The sequence below is a fragment of the Choloepus didactylus genome, chromosome 2 (genome assembly GCF_015220235.1).
Source record: "Choloepus didactylus isolate mChoDid1 chromosome 2, mChoDid1.pri, whole genome shotgun sequence".
Lineage (NCBI taxonomy): Eukaryota > Metazoa > Chordata > Mammalia > Pilosa > Megalonychidae > Choloepus > Choloepus didactylus.
This window is the reverse complement of record NC_051308.1, coordinates 122041340-122063210: the sequence shown is the minus strand read 5'-3', so window position 1 is coordinate 122063210 and position 21871 is coordinate 122041340. Positions and strand designations below refer to the sequence as shown.

The 21871-nt window shown below is 36.4% G+C and overlaps 1 protein-coding gene and 1 non-coding gene across 4 annotated transcripts in view; one reads left to right on the top strand and one right to left on the bottom strand.

Moving 5' to 3' along the window:
- The window catches only part of MAN1A2 (mannosidase alpha class 1A member 2), a 377203-nt gene that overhangs the window by 151875 nt on the left and 203457 nt on the right, over positions 1-21871 (top strand). For all 3 annotated transcript variants that reach the window (XR_005215262.1, XM_037826268.1, XM_037826267.1), the window contains exon 5: positions 1321-1401. Coding sequence is in view for 2 of the 3 variants with exons in the window: in XM_037826268.1 (XP_037682196.1) it covers positions 1321-1401 (81 nt within the window). In the remaining variant the exon portion in view is untranslated. The remainder of the gene's footprint in view (positions 1-1320; positions 1402-21871) is intronic.
- LOC119528394 lies at positions 103-201 on the bottom strand. The gene has a single exon (XR_005215695.1). It is a non-coding gene; the product is annotated as a small nucleolar RNA U109 (small nucleolar RNA).

The following is a 21871-nucleotide window of genomic DNA, read 5'->3' as shown; positions in this document are numbered from 1 at the left end:
TTTGTTTAGGCGTAAAAGCTTTTCTGTCACTAACACTTTGTAGTTTTCTATGCCATGTACGTCTTGCAATTGAGTTTTTAATAGGATTTTATTATTATTTTTTAATGTAGGAAAACTATGCTGCCATTCAATCTCATCTATAAAGGTTGGCAGCCCTGAAAACTCCTTTTTTAATGTAGCATTTGATGTTTTTTGATGCTGTATAAATTCTGTCGTTAAAAATTAATTTTCTAATTATTTATTGTCAGTATATAGAAATATAATTGATTTTTTGTTGCATGCAGTGAAATTGGATTCGGTAAAATTGTTCACTTAATACTGTTTCTTTAAATATTTTTGAATTTTCTACATACACAATCATATTTTATGCAAATGATGATTTTATTTCTTTTTTACAATTATTCCTTATAAGTTGTATTTATTTTTGTTTTCTTATTGCAAAGAGGAAACCTCCAGTACAATTATAAATGATAATCCTAGACATCCTGTTTCAGTCGTGATCTCATGGTGAATTAATATTTCATCATTATGTATGCTTCCTGAAGATATTTTTTGATACTCTTTATTGGATTCAGGAAGTTCTCTCTTTTTAGCTCTGTGTTTTTAATCATGAATGGCTATTAAATTTTAACAAATGCTTTTTCTGTCAACACTAAATAATCATCTGATTATTCTGTATGTTCTTTTGCTATGGTAAGTTATTGTGATTGATATTTGAATGTTAATCCTACCTTATTTTCTTGGAATAAACCCAGTTACATCATCTTTGGATTCTGTATGTTATTTCTTGTATATGAAGTTTACATCTTTGTGCATGGGAGTGATGGACAGTAATTTTCTTTTCAAGTAAATGTTTTTCAATTAACCGTTTTTAAGTATACAATTCAGTGGCATTTAATGCATGCACAATATTGTACAGCTACCACCACCACCTCTCACAGCTTTTTCATCATCCTGGAAGATCAGTGTGTCTTTTTTTAGTAAGGGAGAAAAGTCAACAGGATCAAATATCTTGATAATATCACAGTAATATCTGTAAGATAAATTAAATTTCTAATAATAAATAAAATCTGTAAGATAAATGAAAATGGCCTGTTCGTTTTGACAATTAGGGAGCTTTGATGATAGTAATAGATAAATTTCAGTAACTTTAACCAATGGAAAGTGAAATTGCAGATGGATGAAGAATGTAAGTGCAGAACATGGAAAACACCCCATCCACCTAGAGTATTTGTGAGGAAAAAAATTAAGTATTGTAAATATTTTGAAAACTGTAACAGCATTATGTATTTGTAAAGTATTTTCAATATGTTTTCACAGAATTCAGAAGTGTCTGTGTTTGAAGTCAACATTAGATTTATTGGAGGTCTGCTTGCCGCGTATTACCTTTCAGGAGAGCAGGTGAGCAAAATCAAGTAATAAATTGTTGTAGGGGAAGGTTGTGAATGGAGTTTAATAAAATAAAAAATTTAATAAAATAAATTAATGTAACTTCTCTGAATTCACTAATATTGTACTAATGTAAAGAATTGTTGAAAGAACTACATGCTTCATATAGAACTGTTCGCTGGAATAATGTATTTTTTTTGACTTTGAGAATCTCAATAAAATATGAATTCATCATGGATCCTGGCTTTATGTACATACACTGTGTCTCCTTGGCACTGTGGATCCTTCTTCAATACTTAGTTATGAGAATGGTATTAGTTTACTTAATATGCATTTGTGAGCTGTATTATATTATGAGGTAATATAGTTTTTTCTGTATTTTGCAATGTGTTTTTTCTTTATCTTCCAGAAACTTATACAGTAGACACTGTTTTAAAAGCTTCATGTTTGCCATTGCAATTAAGTGTACTTTTTAAACAAAAAGAAAGAAGAAACTATTAAGATCAAAATTAAGGTATCAGTCAGGAAGAGTTAAGACTAAACATTAATTATTTAAGTGGCCTGTTTGGAAATTGAATGCAGTCTGTTGCTACAAATTAAAAAACCAAAACACCACAGCAGCTCTGATTTCTTTTTGGAAATCAAATCTTTTTGGAAATCAAAGACCTAGGGTGATGGAGAAATGTGTGTAGAAAATTCCTTTTCACTACTCAATTTGAGAGTGTGTTGTTTAGCCTCCGTATATTTTATTAATTTTTTGGCCTTATGCCTGTTATTGATTTCCAACTTCATTCTGTTATGGTCTTTAAAGTGTTTTGTATAATATCAGTATTTTTTAAGTTTATTGATACTTGCTTCGTGACCCAACATGTGGTCTATCCAGGGGAATGATCCGTGAGCATTTGAGAACAATGTGTATCTTGCTTTTGTGCGGTGTAATGTTCTATAAATGTCTGTCAAGTCTAGTCCATTTATTGTACAATTCAACATCTCCTTTTCCTTATAGGTCCTGTGTCTAGATGTTCTATCCAACTATTTCTGTAGAGTTTTCTAATTCTCCCTTCAGTGTTGTCAGTGTTTGCCTCATGTATTTTGGGGCCATCTGGCTTGATGCATAAATGTTTATGATTGTTATGTCTTCTTGATGAATTGTCTCCTTTATTAATATATAGTGTCCTTCTTTTTCTCTTTTAATTGTTTTACATGTGAAGTCTAATTTGTCTGAAACTAATATAGTTATCCCTACTCTTTTCTGGTTGTTGTTGCATGAAATATCTTTTTCCAACCTTTCACTTTCAACCTATTTTTGTCCTTCTGTCTAAGGTAAGTCTCTTATAGGCAGCATATAGATGGGTACTGTTTTTTAATTCATTCTGCCAGTCTTTGTCTTTTGATTGGGGAGTTTAATCCATTCACATTTAATGTTATTACTGTAAAGGCAATACTTTCTTTTTTTAATAAAATAGTACCTTGTATTTATTAAATATTTACCATGTGCAGACAAGGTGCTAATTAATTTAACATGTGTTATCTTATAATTAACAAAATGATCCTGAGATCTTAGGTTCTGTTATTCTCATATTATAGATGAGAAAGATGCTTAGAAAGGCGAAGTAAGTTCTACAGTAAGAGTGGGTCTTGCATTTAAATCCAGGAAAGTTTTTTCCCCAAGTTCTAAGTTTAGGAAAATATTTAATATGTCCAAAAATACGTGAAGTTAAAGACAAAATGTAAAACTCTGAATACATTATGATCCCAATTAAAACACACCCACACACTTATGTATTTTTGCAAGGCTAGAATGCACCAGAATGTTAACAGTGGTTGCTTTTAGATGGTGGAAATACAAGTAATTCTTATATTCTCCTTGATAGTTTCTTTTTCTTTTAAATTCAGTTTTATTAAGATATAGTCACATAAACTACAGTCATCCACAGTATACAATCAGTTGTTCACTGTACCATCATATAGTTGTGCATTCATCACCAAAATCAATTCTTGAACATTTTCATTGTTCCAAAAAAATAAAAACAAGAATAGAAATATAAGTAAAGAAGAGCACTCAAAACATTCTATCCCCCCATTATTCATTTAATTTTTGTCCCTATGTTTCTACTTAACCTTTCCATACACTGGATAAAGGGATTATGAGCCACAAGGTTTTCACAACTGCACAGTCACACTGTGTAAGCTATATAGTTATATAATCATCTTCAAATATCAAGGCTACTGTTTTGTAATTCAGCAGTTTCAGGTATATCCTTCTAGCTATTCCAATACAGTAAAAACTACAAAGGGATATCTATATAACACATCCGTTATATAACAATCCATATCAAGTTTTCTTGAGAATGAAACCCAGCAGGTTGTCACACCCTCCTGTAAAGCCTGTAGACTGTATGCTTTGCCTATCCTGTTCAACAGGTGGCACTTGTCAGCCCACAGCTCCTCACTGGTATAAAGAGATGAGGTGTTGCCAATTCTCAGCAGCCCCTGTCCCTGCCAGGGGTGTGGCTGACTCAAGCTGTTTCTGTTTTCCAGCCCTTGGGGTCTTAGTTCTTTGAAGGAGGGCTGCCTCTTGAGCTGGGCCCTGCCCCCCTCTTTCTTGGGGGAAGGTGTACCCTTTAGGGAATTATCTCCCCCACTTGACTCATTGCCTTGTCTCTCAGACTTATCTTAGCTCTGCCCCTGCCTGTGTCCAGCTTCCAATTGAGAACATCTGATGCTTTCTCTAATGTGACACCTAGTTTAATAAAAGAAAAGCTAAAAAAAGAAGAAAAAAAAATGGGGTTAAAAAAAAAAAAGAAATTCCTTTTCATAGCCTTTCCTTAGCCTCCAGATTTTGCCAGTCAAAAGCTGTAGTTGCTACCCAGCTCTGTGCACCCCCTTTCTTGGGACATAGCCTCTTTCCAGCACTCTGAGTTTGGCTGACTTCAAAAGCATCTGTCTTTATTCTTTTTTCTTTCGTTTTTTTTTTTTTTTTTTTTTTCCTGTCAGCTCTGCCTCCTCTCTACTGGGATTAAAGCCACAGTTGTAGCTTTGCTGAGGTATTTTTCCTTGCTCCCAGTAGAGTCTACTTAAAGATACGCCCTTTAGGGAATTATCTCCTTCACCTTACTATTCGCTGTCAGGCATAGTTTAATTCCTCCCTTGCCCTGGGCAGTGCTGAAACCTGAGCGTTCAAGCAGCTCTAATGGGCTATTGAAAAGTTAACAAAAAAGGGAAGGGAGGAAGGGAAGAAGGGAGGGAAAGAAGGAAAAGAAGAGAGAGAGAGAAAAAAAAAACCCTTTTTGCAGCCAGACCCCAGCTCCCCAGTTTTCCCAATCAAGAGCCTGAGTTGGTATCCATTTCTGTGTGCCCTTTTTTCTTAATGCCTAGGCCTTTTCCAATATTCTGAGCTCCTCCAACTCCCAAAATCTCTGTTTTTGTTGTTTTTATTGTTAGCACCACCTTTTCTTTGCCAGGGCAAAATCACCCTGTTCTTTTGTACTTGCTCTTGTTTTATCTGTGCTCAGTGCTCTTATTCACCAGTCCAATTTGTTAATTCAGCAAATTCTGTTTGAGCCCCCTCTTCTTGCTCCCAGTAGAGACTGCTGCTTTTTCCCTTGGGGAACCAGCTCCAAGACAGCCTGCTGTGCCTGAGGTGGAGGAGCACCTGCCCCCTAGCTGGGGATATTTACAGTTCTTCACTGTGATATCAGCCATTCCACCTGTTCCAGACTGGTGTACAATGTGTGTCCAGTCACAGAAGTCTCCCAAACAGTTGTTTCAGACAGTTCCTGGCTAGAGGAGTAAGGTGTGGAATTACCTCACCACATTGCCATTTAGCACCGCACTTCCTTTTTAAGAATATATATAGTGTCCTTTGTAGGACACTATACAATTTTGCATTTAAAGTTTAATTTGATATTTGTGTAGCTCTCCCCACTCTTTTTTGTTTACTGTGTGGAATATCCTGTTCCAACCTTTCAGTTGCAACAGTTGTTTCCTTGGGTTTAAGATGAGTTTCTTGTAAACAGCCTATTCTTAGATTATACTTTTTTAACCATTCTGCCGAACCGGGTCTCTTGATTAGGGAGATTAATCCATTACTGTGTAGGCAATACTTACTTTAACCATTTTATCTTTCGTATTTTACATCATATCTTATTTTTGTTTCTTTTTTTACCCTTTTAGTTTCCCGTACTGGCAATCTTCATTTCGACACTCTATTCCAAATTCCTCCCTCCTGTCTTTTCCTTTCAGGCTACAGAATTCACTTCGGAATTTCTTGTGGGTACATCTCTTGTTGATATACCCCCTCAATTTTTGTTTATCTGTGAGTATTTAAAACTTTTCCTCACGTTTGAAGGACAGTTTTGCTAGATAAAGAATTTGGGGCTGGCAGTTTTACTCTTTCTGTGCCTTAAATATATCAAACCGCTGCCACCTTCTCTCCCTGGTTTCTGTTAAGGAATCGGCACTTTGCCTTACTGTGTTTTCCTTGTATGTGACGAAGCACTTTTTTCTTCCTGCTTTCTGGATTCTCTCCTTATCTTTGGCCTTTGACATTTTGATTAGTATGTGTCTCAGAATAGCTCTATTAGGGTTTATTCTGTTTGTAGTTTTTTGTGCTTCTTGAATATGTATATTTATGTCCTTTATAAGAAAGAGTTGGGAAATTTTTGGGAATTATTTCCTCTAAAATTCTTTTTGCCCCTTTTCCCTTCTCATCTTCTGGGACACACATGATGCATATGTTTGAGTACTTTGTTCTGTCATTCAAATCCCCGAGACCCTGCTCAATTTTTCCCATTGTTTTTCTATCTGTTCTTTTGTCTGTAAGATTACAACTCTCCTGTCTTCTCATTTGCTTATCCTTTCTTCTGCTTGTTCACATCTGATGTTGTATGCCTCTAGTGTATTTTTAATCTCTTCTGTGTCTTTCATTCCCATCATTTCTGTTACATTCTTTTTATGTTTTCAGATTTTTTGTTTTGCTCCTACAGTGTCTTCTTAATATCCTTTACCTCTTTAGCCATATTTTCCTTCATCTCCTTGAGTGGATTTAGGATATTTGTTTCGACATATTTGATTAGTCATTCTTAATTCTATGTCTTCTGCGGTTTCATTTTGTTCCTTTTTCTTAGTATGACTTGTTGTTTTTCTGACCTCTAGAGGTCAGTTTCTTTCTCTTGACTAGAGTTTTCTTGTTGATTGGCTTTGTGCTTTGGCACTTCTTTTACATTTGGTTCAATTTATTCTAGTCCTTCAGAATAGTTCATGTTTAACTGATCAGGTTTTTTCCAGCTCTTTTTCATTTCTTTCTTGCCCTGTACATACAGTACAATTTTTGAGATTGCAGTATTTGTGCAGTTGTTTCACCCCCAAGAGACAGCTTCCTTTTCCAGGAATGTTGATCTGTTCTATTTGTTTTTGATTTTCCTCTATAGTTTTTTAACACTCTTTTTGTTGTTTCTAACTGGTGTTGCCTGAAGAGCAAATTCTGGGAGAATGGTCACCATGAGAGGACTTTCCCAAGTCAGGATTTCCCCATCAAAACAGGGCCAGTGACTCATGAATGGGGGAGTAGATTGGTTCCGTAATGCCCTGGGGAGGACACCTAGAAGGATGCCAAACGTCTCTTTGATTGCTCCCTGAACCTGTACTTTCTGCAGCAGATGATGCTCTTCTGCAAACTGTTCCCTGTGGTCTTAAGGTGATTCTGTCCCTTTCGTTTTCAACCAGCTCCTCCCCTCTGGGGGTGTGGTTGAGATAGAGTCCGCCAGCCACCTTTTTTCCAGGTTGGTTGAAACTGCATCAGAGATCTGGAACCTACCAATTTGAATTCACTGATTGAAAGCTGTAAGTTTTGGTCAGCCATGACCCTCTCCCCTCCATTCTTGGGGAAGAGCTGCCCTTTATCAAACTGTTCCTGCAGCCTTAAGAATGTACTGTCCCTGTAAATTGCCCCACTTCCATTCCTGTCTGAGGCAGGATTGAAACAGAGACTGTGGGCTTCTTTTTCTCATTGGATGTTTGAAACTGTAGCTGCCCTCATAGCTGGGACTCAGCGTTCCAAATTTGCTAATCAAAAGCTGAAATCAGTGATCATTTTTGTCATGCAAATTCCTGAGTCAGTGCCCAATTTTTTTCTATTCTTTTCTCTGTTTGTTTTTCTGACTGTATGATTTAGATCGTCCTTTCTTCTACTTTCTGATTCTTTCTTCTGCCTATTTAAATCTGCAGTTGTATAATTAATATTTTTAAAATTTCCATTATTTTCACTTTCATCCCCATAATTTCCATTATGTTTCTTTTTGAACTTTCAAATTCTTCTTTATGCTCAAACACTGTTGTCTCAATATCTTCTATCTCTATATCCAGTACTTTACCTCCTTGAATTGATTTAGGAGATATGTTTGAACTTCTTTACGTAGATTTTCCAAATTCCGTGTCTCCTCTGATGATGTTTTATTTTGTTTCTTTTACTGAGCCATGTCTTCCTTTTTAAAGAGTTTTTTTTAGTATGCGTTATAGTGTAGGTCTGCTGATAGTGAATTTTCTTATATATATATATTTTTTTTTAGTGTGAAAGTCTGTTTCTTCATTTTTGAGAGATATTTTCTCTGACTGTAAAAATCAGGGTTAATCAATTTTTCTTTCACACTTTAAACATGTCACTGCATTGTATTATGGCTTGTAAAGTTTCTTATGAAAAGTATTTTTTGATTCTTTTTGTTCCTCTATATGTAAAGCCTATTTTCCCTCTAGTTATGTTTAAGATTTCCTCTTTGTGTTTTGTTTCCTATGAAGAGTCTTAAGTGTTTTTTCTTTTCTTTTCTTTTTTTTTTTGTTCCACGGGGCCTTATTGCTCTTGCTTGCCGTTCTCTGCAATGACATGACTACAATGTCATGTCTAAATTTTTTAAAGATTCTTGGTCATTGACTTTTTTTTTTCTTTTTTTTTTTTCATTTTTATTGAGATTGTTCAGATACCATACAATTATCGAAAGATCCAAAGTGTACAATCACTTGCCCCTGGGTACCCTCATACAGCTGTGCATCCATCACCACACTTAATTTTTGTTCAATTTTTAGAAACTTTTCATTACTCCAGACAAGAAATAAAGTGAAAGATGAAAAAAGAAAAAAAGAAAAGGAAACTCTAAACCTCCCCTATCCCTAACCAACCCCCCTCAATTGTTGACTCCTGGTATTGATATAGTACGTTTGTTACTGTTTATGAAAAAATGTTGAAATACTACTAACTGTAGTATATAGTTTGTAATAGGTGTATAGTTCTTCCCTATATGCCCCTCTATTATTAACTTCTAATTGTAGTGTCATACATTTGTTCTGGTTCATGAAGTGATTTCTAGTATTTGTACAGTTGATCATGGACATTGCCCACCATAGGATTCAGTTTTATACATTTCCATCTTTTGACCTCCAACTTTCCTTCTGGTGACATATATGACTCTGAGCTTCCCCTTTCCACCTCATTCACACACCATTCGGCGCTGTTAGTTATTCTCACATCTTGCTACCAACACCCCTGTTCATTTCCAAACATTTAAGTTCATCCTAATTGAACATTCTGCTCATACTAAGCAAGAGCATCTACATTTCTTCCACAAGGCAGGAGGGAGAGTCAAAGAAGGTAGAGAGGCAAAAGAAAGAGGAAACAAAAAAAAAAATGACAGCTAGGAAGCAGCAAAAGGAAAAATAACCTTAAATCAAAGTAGAATAAAGAATCAGACAATACCACCAATGTCAAGTGTCTAACATGCCTCCCCTATCCCCCCCTCTTATCTGCATTCACCTTGGTATATCACCTTTGTTACATTAAAGGAAGCATAATACAATGATTCTATTAGTTACAGTCTCTAGTTTATGCTGATTGCATCCCTCCCCCAATGCCTCCCCATTTTTAACACCTTGCAAGGTTGACATTTGCTTGTTCTCCCTCGTAAAAGAACATGTTTGTACATTTTATCACAATTGTTGAATACTCTAGATTTCACCAAGTTACACAGTCCCAGTCGTTATCTTTCCTCCTTTCTTGCGGTGTCTCACATACTCCCCATCTTCCTCTCTCATCCGTATTCACAGTTGCCTTTGTTCAGTGTACTTACATTGTTGTGCTACCATCTCCCAAAATTGTGTTCCAAACCACGCACCCCTGTCTTCTATCACCCTGTAGTGCTCCCTTTAGTATTTCCTGTAGGGCAGGTGTCTTGTTCACAAAGTCTCTCATTGTCTGTTTGTCAGAAAATATTTTGAGCTCTCCCTCATATTTGAAGGACAGCTTTGCTGGATACAGGATTCTTGGTTGGTGGTTTTTCTCTTTCAGTATCTTAAATATATCACACCACTTCCTTCTTGCCTCCATGGTTTCTGCTGAGAGATCCGCACATAGTCTTATGAAGCTTCCTTTGTATGTAATGGATCGCTTTTCTCTTGCTGCTTTCAGGATTCTCTCTTTGTCTCTGACATTTGATAATCTGATGATTAAGTGTCTTGGCGTAGGCCTATTCATATCTCTTCTGTTTGGAGTACGCTGCGCTTCTTGGATCTGTAATTTTATGTCTTTCATAAGAGATGGGAAATTTTCATTAATTATTTCCTCTATTATTGCTTCTGCCCCCTTTCCCTTCTCTTCTCCTTCTGGGACACCAATGATACGTACATTATTGTACTTTGTTTCATCCTTGAGTTCCCGGAGACGTTGCTCATATTTTTTCATTCTTTTCTCCATCTGCTCCTTTGCATGTAGGCTTTCAGGTGTTTTGTTCTCCAGTTCCTGGGTGTTTTCTTCTGCCTCTTGAGATCTGCTGTTGTATGTTTCCATTGTGTCTTTCATCTCTTGTGTTGTGCCTTTCATTTCCATAGATTCTACTAGTAGGTTTTTTGAACTTTTGATTTCTGCCGTATACATGCCCAGTGCTTCCTTTACAGCCTCTATCTCTTTTGCAATATCTTCTCTAAACTTTTTGAATTGATTTAGCATTAGTTGTTTAAATTCCTGTATCTCAGTTGAAGTGTACGTTTGTTCCTTTGACTGGGCCATAACTTTGTTTTTCTTAGTGTAGGTTGTAATTTTCTGTTGTCTAGGCATGGTTTCCTTGGTTATCCAAATCAGGTTTTCCCAGACCAGAACAGGCTCAGGTCCCAGAGCGAAGAAATATTCAGTATCTGGTTTCCCTGAGGGTGTGTCTTAGAAAATTGGTACACCCTTTGATGCCTCGGGTCACTGTGCTTTTCTGCCCAGCAGGTGACGCCTGTTAACCTATAATTCTTGACTGGTGTGAGGAGGTATGGCCCCGTGTTTCCCCAGGCTCTGGGGTCTGGTTCTGAATGGAAAGGGCCCCACCCCTTTCCTCCTAGAGAAGACAGACCCCCCAGGTGGAGGTCATTAGCATTTCAATGGTCTTGCTCTCTGCTTGTGCTGTCTCCGCCTTTCCCCCAGTCACAGCCCTGGAAACTTAAAATGACTGGGGCTTTCTCCACTGAGCCGAAAAAGAAACAGATAGTCCCCTTCAGACCCAGTCAAGGCGACCCTCCGGCTCTCCAAGGTCAGTCGTCACCCAAAGCCTCTGTCTGTTTTTTGGGGCTGCGTACCTGTAGTGAGCAGTTCACACTCGCTACTTAAAACCCCAGTTGGAGCTCAGCTGAGCTGTATTCGCTTGCTGGGAGAGAGCTTCTCTCTGGCATCACGTGGCTCCGCAGCTCGGGCTATGGGGGCGGGGGTCTCCCAACCTGGTTCCGCAGGTTTTACTTACAGATTTTATGCTGTGTTCTCAGGCATTCCTCCCAATTCAGGTTGGTGTATGATGAATGGATATTCTCGTTTGTCCCCCCTCAGTTACTCTGGATTATTTACTAGTTGTTTCTGGTTTTTTGTAGTTGTTCCAGGGGGACTACTTAGCTTCCACTCCTCTCTATGCCGCCATCTTGCCTAAGTCAGTCATTGACTTTTAAAATGTTGTTTCTCCTCCTCTTTTTGAGATTCCAATTACACATACATTATTGTATTCAAAAGTATTTCAAAACTCTTGATTTTATTGTTACTACCCACTCCCTTGTTTTGTTTTGTTTGTTTTTGTCTTATGTTTTATTTGGGTAATTTCTATACGTCTATTTTTAATTTCATATGTTTTCTTCCCTCAGCTCTGTTAATCTGCATATAAGCCTGTTGGAGGCATTTTTCATATCTGTTACCTTGACTTTTTCTTTCTAGCGTTTCATTTGACTCTTATAATTTCCATTTCTTTGCTAAAATTCCCCATGTATTCATGTCTGTTTTCTACTTTGTTTACTAGGTCTTTTAATGACTCAGTCATACTCCTTACATTCTCTGACTGATTGTTCCAACCTCTGTGTGTCTGTTTTTTGTTTTTTTTTTTTTAATTGCTTTGTTTACAGACACTGGATTTATTTTTCTTGGTTATATATATCATATATTTTTTAAATTGAATGCCGGATCTTGTGTAGGACAGTAAAGACTAAGATTAATAATATTTTTGCCAGAATGGCATATCTCTTTTGTTTGTGTCCAGGTTTAAGTCAGTTTAGTCAGGGTTTGAGCTGGGTTTTTTTTGGCTTCTTTTCCCCCTAAGATTATCTTCCCTCTACCACTGGCTTTACATTCCTCAAGCATTACTCTGTAAACAGAATAGAGTTTGGTTTCTGGGAGTGTTTTTCTCTATGTGCCTTCTTGACCCTCTGTAAACCTGTTTCCTTATCTATGAAAATATATTAAAGCCTACTTAGAGATTATGAGGATTAAATTTTATTAAAGTACCTAACATAATGCCTGACTCAAGAGATACTATTTTACTCTTCTTGTTCCTTTGGACTTTTTCTATGTGGTAAATATCCTGTTTTTCTAATGGATGGGAATCCTTTCACTTTTAATAGTATAAATTAGTTTCTTACAATGCAGTCTTGTATACTAAAAAGTAAAGAGAACATGTTTTTCTTTTTTGATACAATATAATTTTAATGACCACTTTACTTTCTATTTGATTATTTTGCCTTGAAAGTTCTGATCTATAAGCTATTCTTAGAAACCAATTCTCTGAGATACTCCTAAAAATAAGTACAGGATAGGAACATAATTTGAGTATGACATTATTCTGACACTGTCTGGGTAATTGTTCTGGTTTGCTAATGCTGTCATTATGCAAAATACCAGAAATGGATTGGCTTTTATAAAGGGGGTTTATTTGGTTATGAATTTACAGTCCTAAGGCCATAAAAGTAACCAAATTAAGGCATCAACAATAGGATATCTTCATTGAAGAATGACCGGTGGCATCTGGAACACTTCTATCAGCTGGCTGGCATCTGTGTTCCTTTGCATTTCAAAATGACTTTCTCCAAGATGTCTCTGGGCTTCATCTCTTAGCTTAACATCTCCAACATCCTTCTCTCTGCATCTCTAAGCATCTCCAGGCATCAGCAAGTGTCTGGGTCTCCTGGCTTAGCATATCCCAGGGCATGTTCATCTTTTTGCTGTCTGTATGCGATTCTTTTAAAGGACTTCAGTAAACTAATCAAAACCTACCCTGAATGGTTGGGTCAAATTTCCATGGAAACATTCAATGAAGAGGTTACACCCTAGTCAAAAAAATTAATAACTCTGCCCCCACAAGATTGCATTAAAGAGTATGCTTTTTCTGGGGGATATAACATATCCAAACTGACACAGTAATAAACTGTATTTCATAGAAGCCAGAATATTAACTATAATTCATAACATAGCAATATGCCTTTCTTGTATTAAGGAAATATGTAGCTAGAATAAAGAACATTATACATGCATTCTATTCTCTGGCATAAGGAACCAAATGAGGGTTATATACCATCCTAACCTAGTGGTTCTCTCTCCTGTTGATTTATTAATATAAAGATGAAGCTTTATCATTTTATTTTCTCCGAACAAGTCTATTTTTATTAAATATTTGCAAACTAAAAATTCTTGATTTATTATGTTTACTGGATGCTGGTCTGAAATATATCACATTTCTTTCACGGGATTGCCTCTTCTCATGTTTTTAATGGTTATCAAAGTGGCATTCCTTCTGAGTAAGATAATAACATAATTTATATGGATAACTGCATTTCTGAAATCCATCAGATAAAATAGAGAAATGGTTATATGTAGTTTAATGCATGTTCATAGATAATAAAAACAAAATAAAAGAAACAACAGCAAAAACTTTCTTTACCAAGATACAAATGTACTTTCTTGCCTATATGTAAGACCGTTCCTGAATAAATCCCACTGATATTTTCTAAGACAAATAGAATAACCTTTTTTGACCTAATGTCCTTTAGGTAATGTCCTGAATGAATAAAAAGAAATGTTAGGATCTCAATTTTCCTTGTCTAAATCAACCACTGTTTTCTTTACTGCACTAATTCTTACTTTAATTTTCTAAAACTTGATTTTGCTCTAGAAATTGCTATTTCCATTGAAAATCAGGCCTTTTATTTCATTATGCCTTTCTGGACCAGAAAATAGTTTTACATAAACTCTCTAATGTTTTCCATTTAACCATATAAGGCTATTTAGACATTTTTACACATGCACACGTTTAAAATCACAATACATAATTCATAGTTGGATCATTGTCATAGTTGACAATTATGGTTATGATTATTATTAGTTCTATGACCCACAAGACAGAATTTGGAGCCCCCAGAGCATGTAGAAATTGAAGTGGGAATCCAGGACAGCAGAGAGCCCCACATGAAATATACCACATTCTGCATAGAACTACCTATTTCTCCATCTATTCCTTACTATGCACGAATGGGGCAAAATTCAAGCATCCTGTCCATGAGTAAAAGAAGTGAACAGGTATTTTAGCTGCTCCCTATTATAGTGGGAGGCAGAGTTTAGCCAACTTACATGCTTGCTAAAACAAGAAATGAATACTCCTCTGAGGAATGTAACCAAATCAACAGTCTCTAAAACATACCATTCACAATGTTCTGAATACAATTCAAAATTATCCAATGTAAAAGAAAACAAGAGAAAATATGACCACATGTTAAGACAAAAGTCAATTAGTGGAGACTTAACCTAAAGTAAGCCAGGTGTTGGAATTAGTTGACAGGATTTTAAAGCAGCTGTTGGAACTGTGCACAAGGACATTATGGAAAATATTCTTGGAATGAATAAATAGATGGAAATTTCAGCAGCAAAGGGATCTATGACAAAATGGAAATTTTAGAACTGAAAAATACAGAATCTTAAAAAATTCCATTGGGTTGACTGTTGTCATTGGAAATGAACCTGAAAATAGATCAGTATAAATCATCTAGAGTGAAGATGAGAGGAAAAAATTTTGAAAATATATGAACACAGCTTCAGGAACTTGTGTGATAATATCAAAAAGTTTAGTATAAATATAATTGGATTCCCAGAGGGAAAACATAAATACCCTTGAAAAATATTTGGAGAAATAATGACCAAAGGTAAAGTTATGGGTATATATAAAGATTATTTTTCTTTTTAATTTATTTAAAATTTGTAAGATTGCTTAAAGCAAAAAAGTCATAGCATTTTATAGTAGGGTTATAATGTACATAAATATAGTATATATGACAACTATGGCATGAGAGACAGAGGAATGGATTTACATGGTTGTAAGGTTTGTGCATTTTACATGAAGTTACACAATATTAACTCTAAATGAATTGTGAAAGTTAAGGATGTATATTGTAATCCTGAGAGGAAATACTAAGCAAAAAATAATGCAAACATATATAGCCCAACCATCAGTACAAAAATTGGAACTTTAGAAAATATTTACATGATTCAAAAGAAGGGCAGGAAAGAATAGAGGAACAAAAACAGTGGTGGCAAATGGAAAACAAATAGTAGATAATAGATTTAGAGCAGCCAAAACAGTGCAACCAAAACAGTGATACCTAAAAAAATCTCAATGGTTCAAACACCCCAATTAAAAGGCAAAAATAGTCAAAATGGATATCAAAGCAAGACCTAACTTTTTGGTGTCTACAGGAGACACACAGTAACTGTAAAGACAGAGAGGTTGAAAGTAAATGGATGGGAAAATATATATAACATACAGTAAGCATAAAAAGGCTGGAATAACTATATTAGTATCACACAGATAGACTTCAAGATAAAAAGAATTGCCAGAGATTGATGGACATTTCATAATGATAGATTAATTTATTAGGAAGAAAATCATAAATGTGTATCCACCTAAAATAGAACTTCAAAATACATGTATCAAAAATGGACAGATACGTGGTAACAGAATGTTTTAAATGGACAGAATTAAAAGGAGTAATAGGCATTCCATGATTATTAAATCCTTCCACATTTCTCTCTTAGTAATTGAGAGAACAAGTAGGGAACAGTCAGTAATGATATAGAAGTACTGAACAATACTATGAACTACCTTAATGAATTGGTATTTACAGAATGCCCTAGCCGATGACTGCAGAATACACATTCTTTTTTAAAAATTCAGTTTTATTGAGAGATATTCACATATCATACAGTCATCCGTGGTGTACAATCAACTGTTCACAGCACCATCATATAGTTGTGTATTCATCATCCCAATCTATTTTTTGAACATTTTCCTTATACCAGAAAAAGTAGAAATAAGAATTAAAAAAATAAAAATAAAAAAGAACACCCAAATTATCCCCCCCCTCCATTTTTCCTTTAGTTTTTGTCCCCAGTTTTCTACTCATCCATCCATACACTGGATAAAGGAAGTGTGATCCACAAGGCTTTCATAGTCACGCTTTCACATTCACACTGTTGCCACTTTTAAGCTACATTGCTATACAATTCTCTTCAAGAGTGAAGGCTACTGGGTTGCAGTTTGATAGTTTCAGGTATTTACTTCTAGCTATTCCAGTGCATTAAAACCTAAAAATATTATCTGTATAGTGCATAAGAATGCCCACCAGAGTGACCTCTTGACTCCATTTGGAATCTCTCAGCCACTGAAACTATTTTGTTTCATTTCACATACCCCTCTGGTCTAGAAGATGTTCTCGGTCCCACGATGTTGGGTCCAGATTCATCCTTGGGAGTCATATCCTGCATTGCCAGGGAGATTTACACCCCTGGGAGTCAGATCCCACATAGCGGGTAGGGCAGTGAGTTCACCTGCCAAGTATACACATTGTTTTAAAGTGCATATAGGGGAGAACCTAAGATGGTGGCTAGGTGAGACAGGGCAAAATAACACCTCCGTGAAAAATACTAGATAAAAACCAGAAGGTGACCAAGAATACTGGTTTCAGTGATGCACCAGCTGGACAAGGTCTGCTAGAACCACAGGGGCCGTAAACTTGGTGAAAACGGGAGTCTGCATTCTGAAATGAGTAAGCCAGCTGAAAGACCCGCAGCCGCACTGCAGTGTGGGAAAGCCGGGGGCTGGCATTTGGAGACAGACTGGTTCTTTTTTTAAAAAAAAAAAAAAAAAAAAGGAAAAGCCCAGGAGCTGCTGCAGTTGTGACGGTGGAAACTGCTCAGTGAAGCATGGCAGGAGCAGTCTAAGCCGGACTCTTGGTGACTGGAGTGGAGGATAGCCCACTGCAGATTCCCTCAAGGCCAGGGGAATGGAGGGGAGAGCTGGAAGGAGAAAGAAACCCCGCTGCTTGCAGCCGCTCCCCAGCAGGCTGGAGATACTCCTGCCCGGGGCTGTGCCCACAGCCCAGAGCCGCGCCAGTAGTCCTGGAGCTGGGAAGGAGGAACTGTGCGGGGCGGGGGGGGGGGCGGTGTGGAGACGCCCCGTTCAGCCATCTTTGCATCACGCTGAGAGCACCCCTGCACAGCCCGGTGGCCGGGGGCTTCCCTTGAGGGACAGCGCTCACTTGTGACGTAGCATAGCCTTCCCTCTGCAGAGGTCCTGGAAGATCACAGCTGAGAAGGGGGGCCCACTCAGAAAACCCAGGGATGCTACGTCAGTGCCGATGGTTTGTGGGTTAGTGTCAGAGAGGATCAGGAGCAGAACTGAAATAAAGGCTTAGACTCTTGCAACAGCCTTGAATCTCCGGGAACACCTGGGAGGTTTGAATATTAAACCTGACCTGCCTCCCTAGCCACCCGGCCACACGCCCCACATTCAGGGCGGATGGCTCCAGCAACACACCCAAACTGAGTTCTCCAGCTGAATCATTTCCCCACCCACCGCGGTGACAAGGTTGAAGAGAACTGACTTGAGTGGTATAGGTGACTTGCGGACGCCATCTGCTGGTTAGTTAGAGAAAGTGTACGCCACCAACTTGTGTTTCTGAAAAATTAGATTGGTAACTTTTTTTTTTACAACTTGAAAGAACCCTATCAAACAAAGCAAATGCCAAGAGGCCAAAAACAACAGAAAATCTTAATGCATATGATAAAACCAGACGATATGGAGGACCCAATTCCAAACACACAAATCAAATTATCAGAACAGACACAGTACTTGGCACAATTAATCAAAGAACTACAATCAAGGAACGAAAACATGGCAAAGGATTTAAAGGACATGAAGAAGACCATGGCCCAGGATATAAGTGACATAAAGAAGGCCCTAGAAGAGCATAAAGAAGACATTGCAAGAGTAAATAAAAAAATAGAAGATCTTATGGAAATAAAAGAAACTGTTGCCCAAATTAAAAAGACTCTGGATACTCACAGTACAAGATTAGAGGAAGTTGAACAACGTCTCAGTGTCCTAGAAGTCCACAGAACAGAAAATGAAAGAACAAAAGAAAGAATGGAGAAAAAAATTGAATAAATCAAAATGGATCTCAGGGATACGATAGATAAAATAAAACGTCCAAACTTAAGACTCATTGGTGTACCAGAAGGGGAGGACAAGGGTAAAGGTCTAGAAAGAGCATTCAAAGAAATTGTTGGGGAAAACTTCCCCAACCTTCTACACAATATAAACACACAAAGCATAAATGCCCAGCAAACTCCAAATAGAATAAATCCAAATGAACCCACTCCAAGACATTCTGATCAGACTGTCAAATACTGAAGAGAAGGAGCAAGTTCTGAAAGCAGCAAGAGAAAAGCAGTTCACCACATACAAAGGAAACATTAGACTAGGTTGTGACTACTCAGCGGCCACCATGGAGGCAAGAAGGCAGTGGCATGACATATTTAAAATTCTGAGAGAGAAAAATTTCCAACCAAGAATACTTTATCCAGCAAAACTCTCCTTCAAATTTGAGGGAGAGCTTAAACTTTTCACAGACAAACAAATGCTGAGAGACTTTGCCAATAAAAGACCTGCCCTACTTCAGATACTAAAGGGAGCCCTACCGACAGAGAAACGAAGGAGAAGGAGATACAGAGAATTTTAACAGACATATAGAACCTTACATCCCAAATCACCAGATCACTCATTTTTCTCTAGTGATCACGGATCTTTCTCCAGAGGGGACCATAAGCTGGGACATAAAACAAGCCTCAATAAATTAAAAAAAAAAAAATTGAATATATTCAAAGCACATTCTTCAACCACAATGGAATACAAATAGAAGACAATAATTTTTGAATTGTAACTCCACTGTTTACTTCCTACATTATATAAAATACACAAACTCCAATGACAAATCAGTGGTTTTGAACTCAATGTAAAATATGTAATTTTTGACAAGAACTATATCAAGGTGGGGGAATGGAGGAATATAGGAACATAGTTTATGTGTCCTATTGAAGTGAAGGTGGTACCAAAGAAAAACAAGATTGTTAAGGATTTAAGATGTTAATTTTAAGCCCCACAGTAACCAAAGAAATTACCAGAGAATATGACCATAGAGATGAAAAGTAGAGTATGGGTTAAGAGAAATGGGGGAAAGGGCAATAGGGAGTTAAGAAATGAGCGTAGGGTTGCTGTTTGAAGTGAAGGGAAATTTCTAGTAATGGATGATGGGAAAGAGCATTACAACATTCTAAATGTGATTAATTCCACTAATGGGAGGCTAGGGAGGGGGTGGAATGGGAAGATTTAGAATGTATATATGTTTCCACAATTGAAAAAAAAATAAAAAAGACAGTCTAAATAGATGAGAGTTGAATGCCAAGGATGAACCTGGATGGGATCTGAGGATGGAGGACAGGAGGCTCAAAAGGACACAGTTGAGACATAAGGAAAAGGAAATATAGAATGTAAGCCTTTGTATCATTGTTGAATCTCTTGTACTTCTTAGCTGCGCTTAATGGGATTGCATAAAAGAATGTTCTTGTTCTTGGGAAGTGTATATGTGAATCATAGTGTTTGTTCAAGGATGTGTGCAGCTAGCTTTCATATGTTCAGAAGACAGAGCAATAGATGATGGATGATAGGGAGGGAGGCAGGGAAAGAGATAGCAATGTGACAGCATGTTAAAGTTGGTAGATTGGGGTATCGGGGGAGGGGGGTCAGGGTATGCTGGAGTTCTGTGTATGGGGTTTGTATTATTTTTGCAACTGTCCCTGTAACTTTGAATTTATTTCAAAATAAAAAAAAATAAATTGCGTATAGTATGTTTACCAAGATAGTCCATATGCTGGGCCATATAACAAGTTTTAGTCATTTTAAAAGTTTAGAAATAATAATTTTTTTTTTGTCACAGTGGAATTAAATTAGAAACCATTAACCATAAGGCTCAAGAAAAACTCTAAATGTTTGAACATTAAACAATGCACTTATAATAATAGACATGTCAAGGAAGCAATCACAAGGGGAATTGAAAATATTATCACGTTGGCTCTTTGAAAATATCAGCAAAATTGATAAGCCTTTTTAGATTGATCAATAAAGACAAATTATCAATATCAATAACAATGAAGGTTATCACTTCTATCCTACAGACATTAAAAGCATAATAATGAAATATTTTGTATAAATTTTGGGGAACAAATTAAAAAACCTAGACAAAATAGGAAAATTCTCTGAAAAATAAGCTTATCAAAATTCATTCAAGATAATGTCTGAATAGCCCCATATGTAGTATAAATTGAATTCATTATCAAAATCTGTCTCTTGAAATTAATTCTAGGGTAAATGTTTTTATTGGTGAGTTCTATGAAATAAGGAAGAATAACATGAATCTTTCACCTACTCTTTCAGTAAATAGAGGAATATGGAACACTTTTCATCTCCTTTTATGAAGCCAGAATAACACTAATATATAAACTGAAAAAGACAATGCAAAAAGAGAAAATTACAGACCAGTATCCTTCATGAACATGTTAGCAAAAAGTTTGAATAAACTATTACCAAACTACATTTAGAAATAATACTTAAAAAGATAGCACATCATGAACAAGTTGCATTTATCCAAGGAATATAGGGTCGGTTTAAAATTTGAAAAATCAATTAATGCAATTTACCATATGAATACAATAAGGGAGAATTATATAATGATTTTGATAGATTCAGTAAAAGCATTTGACGAGACACCACAGCTATTAGTGATTAAAATTGCTCAGCAAAGTGGTAATAGAAGGGACTTTCTTTCATTTTTATGAAGGGGCATTTACAAAAACTCCATAGCAAACCCAGTTCTTAGTGATAAAATATCAAATGTTTTTCCTCAAGGAAGGAATTCCACCCTTACCACTTCTGTTTAGCATTGTAGTCAAGGGCCTTAGCCACTGCAATAAAGCTAAAAAAGGCCTTGTATTAACTAGGTCTTGTTAGCTTTTTTTTTTTTTTTTGGTAGATTCATTAGGATTTTCTACATACACAATCATATTGACTGCAAATAAGGACAATTTTACTTCTCCTTCTTTTCTAATCTGTGGGGGTCGGGAATGCCATCATAGCAATGGTCCATTGTAGTCAACACTGCACACATAATTGTAGTTTATGCTGCTGAGATACTGGATACCGTCCTTAAAAGCATACTTTGTTGTTTCTTGAAACTGGATAATCTTGTCACCATCTTTTGGATGAAAGGATTCTACACCATCTCTGGTCCCTAGCTTCTTATTTTCAGCCTAATTTAAATACCTCTAAGTAGCAAAACCTAGATCATGTTGCTTGCCCCTTAATTGCAAAGGAGGCTGTGAAAATGATTATTTGGTATTTGCAGCTTCCTTAAGGTAAGAGTCCTAGCATATAGAAATGAAATTTCTCATTCATTAGCTAAATAGAATGAGTTTTCCATAAAAAAGTAGAGGGAATACTTTCTGAAGAGAAAAACTACAAAAGGGATTGTGTGAGACATCTATTCACTGTTTCTTAAAATCCTCCAATCTTTACCCTTTTAGTAAACCATACCATTGTGAAACTATATAGACCATATTGTTTTATTTCTCTATATTTTTATAGAGCTATATCATAACTTTCTGCCTAAAATAGAGTCTCACCTTCCTCATTCTCTGCCTAGTAAAGATTTTCTAGACCCTGCTCAGAGATTGTTTATTTTAAGCAACTCTATCAACGTTAATTTACATACAATAAAATATACTTACTAATATTTTGATTTTTAACAAGTGTGTAATAAACTGTTG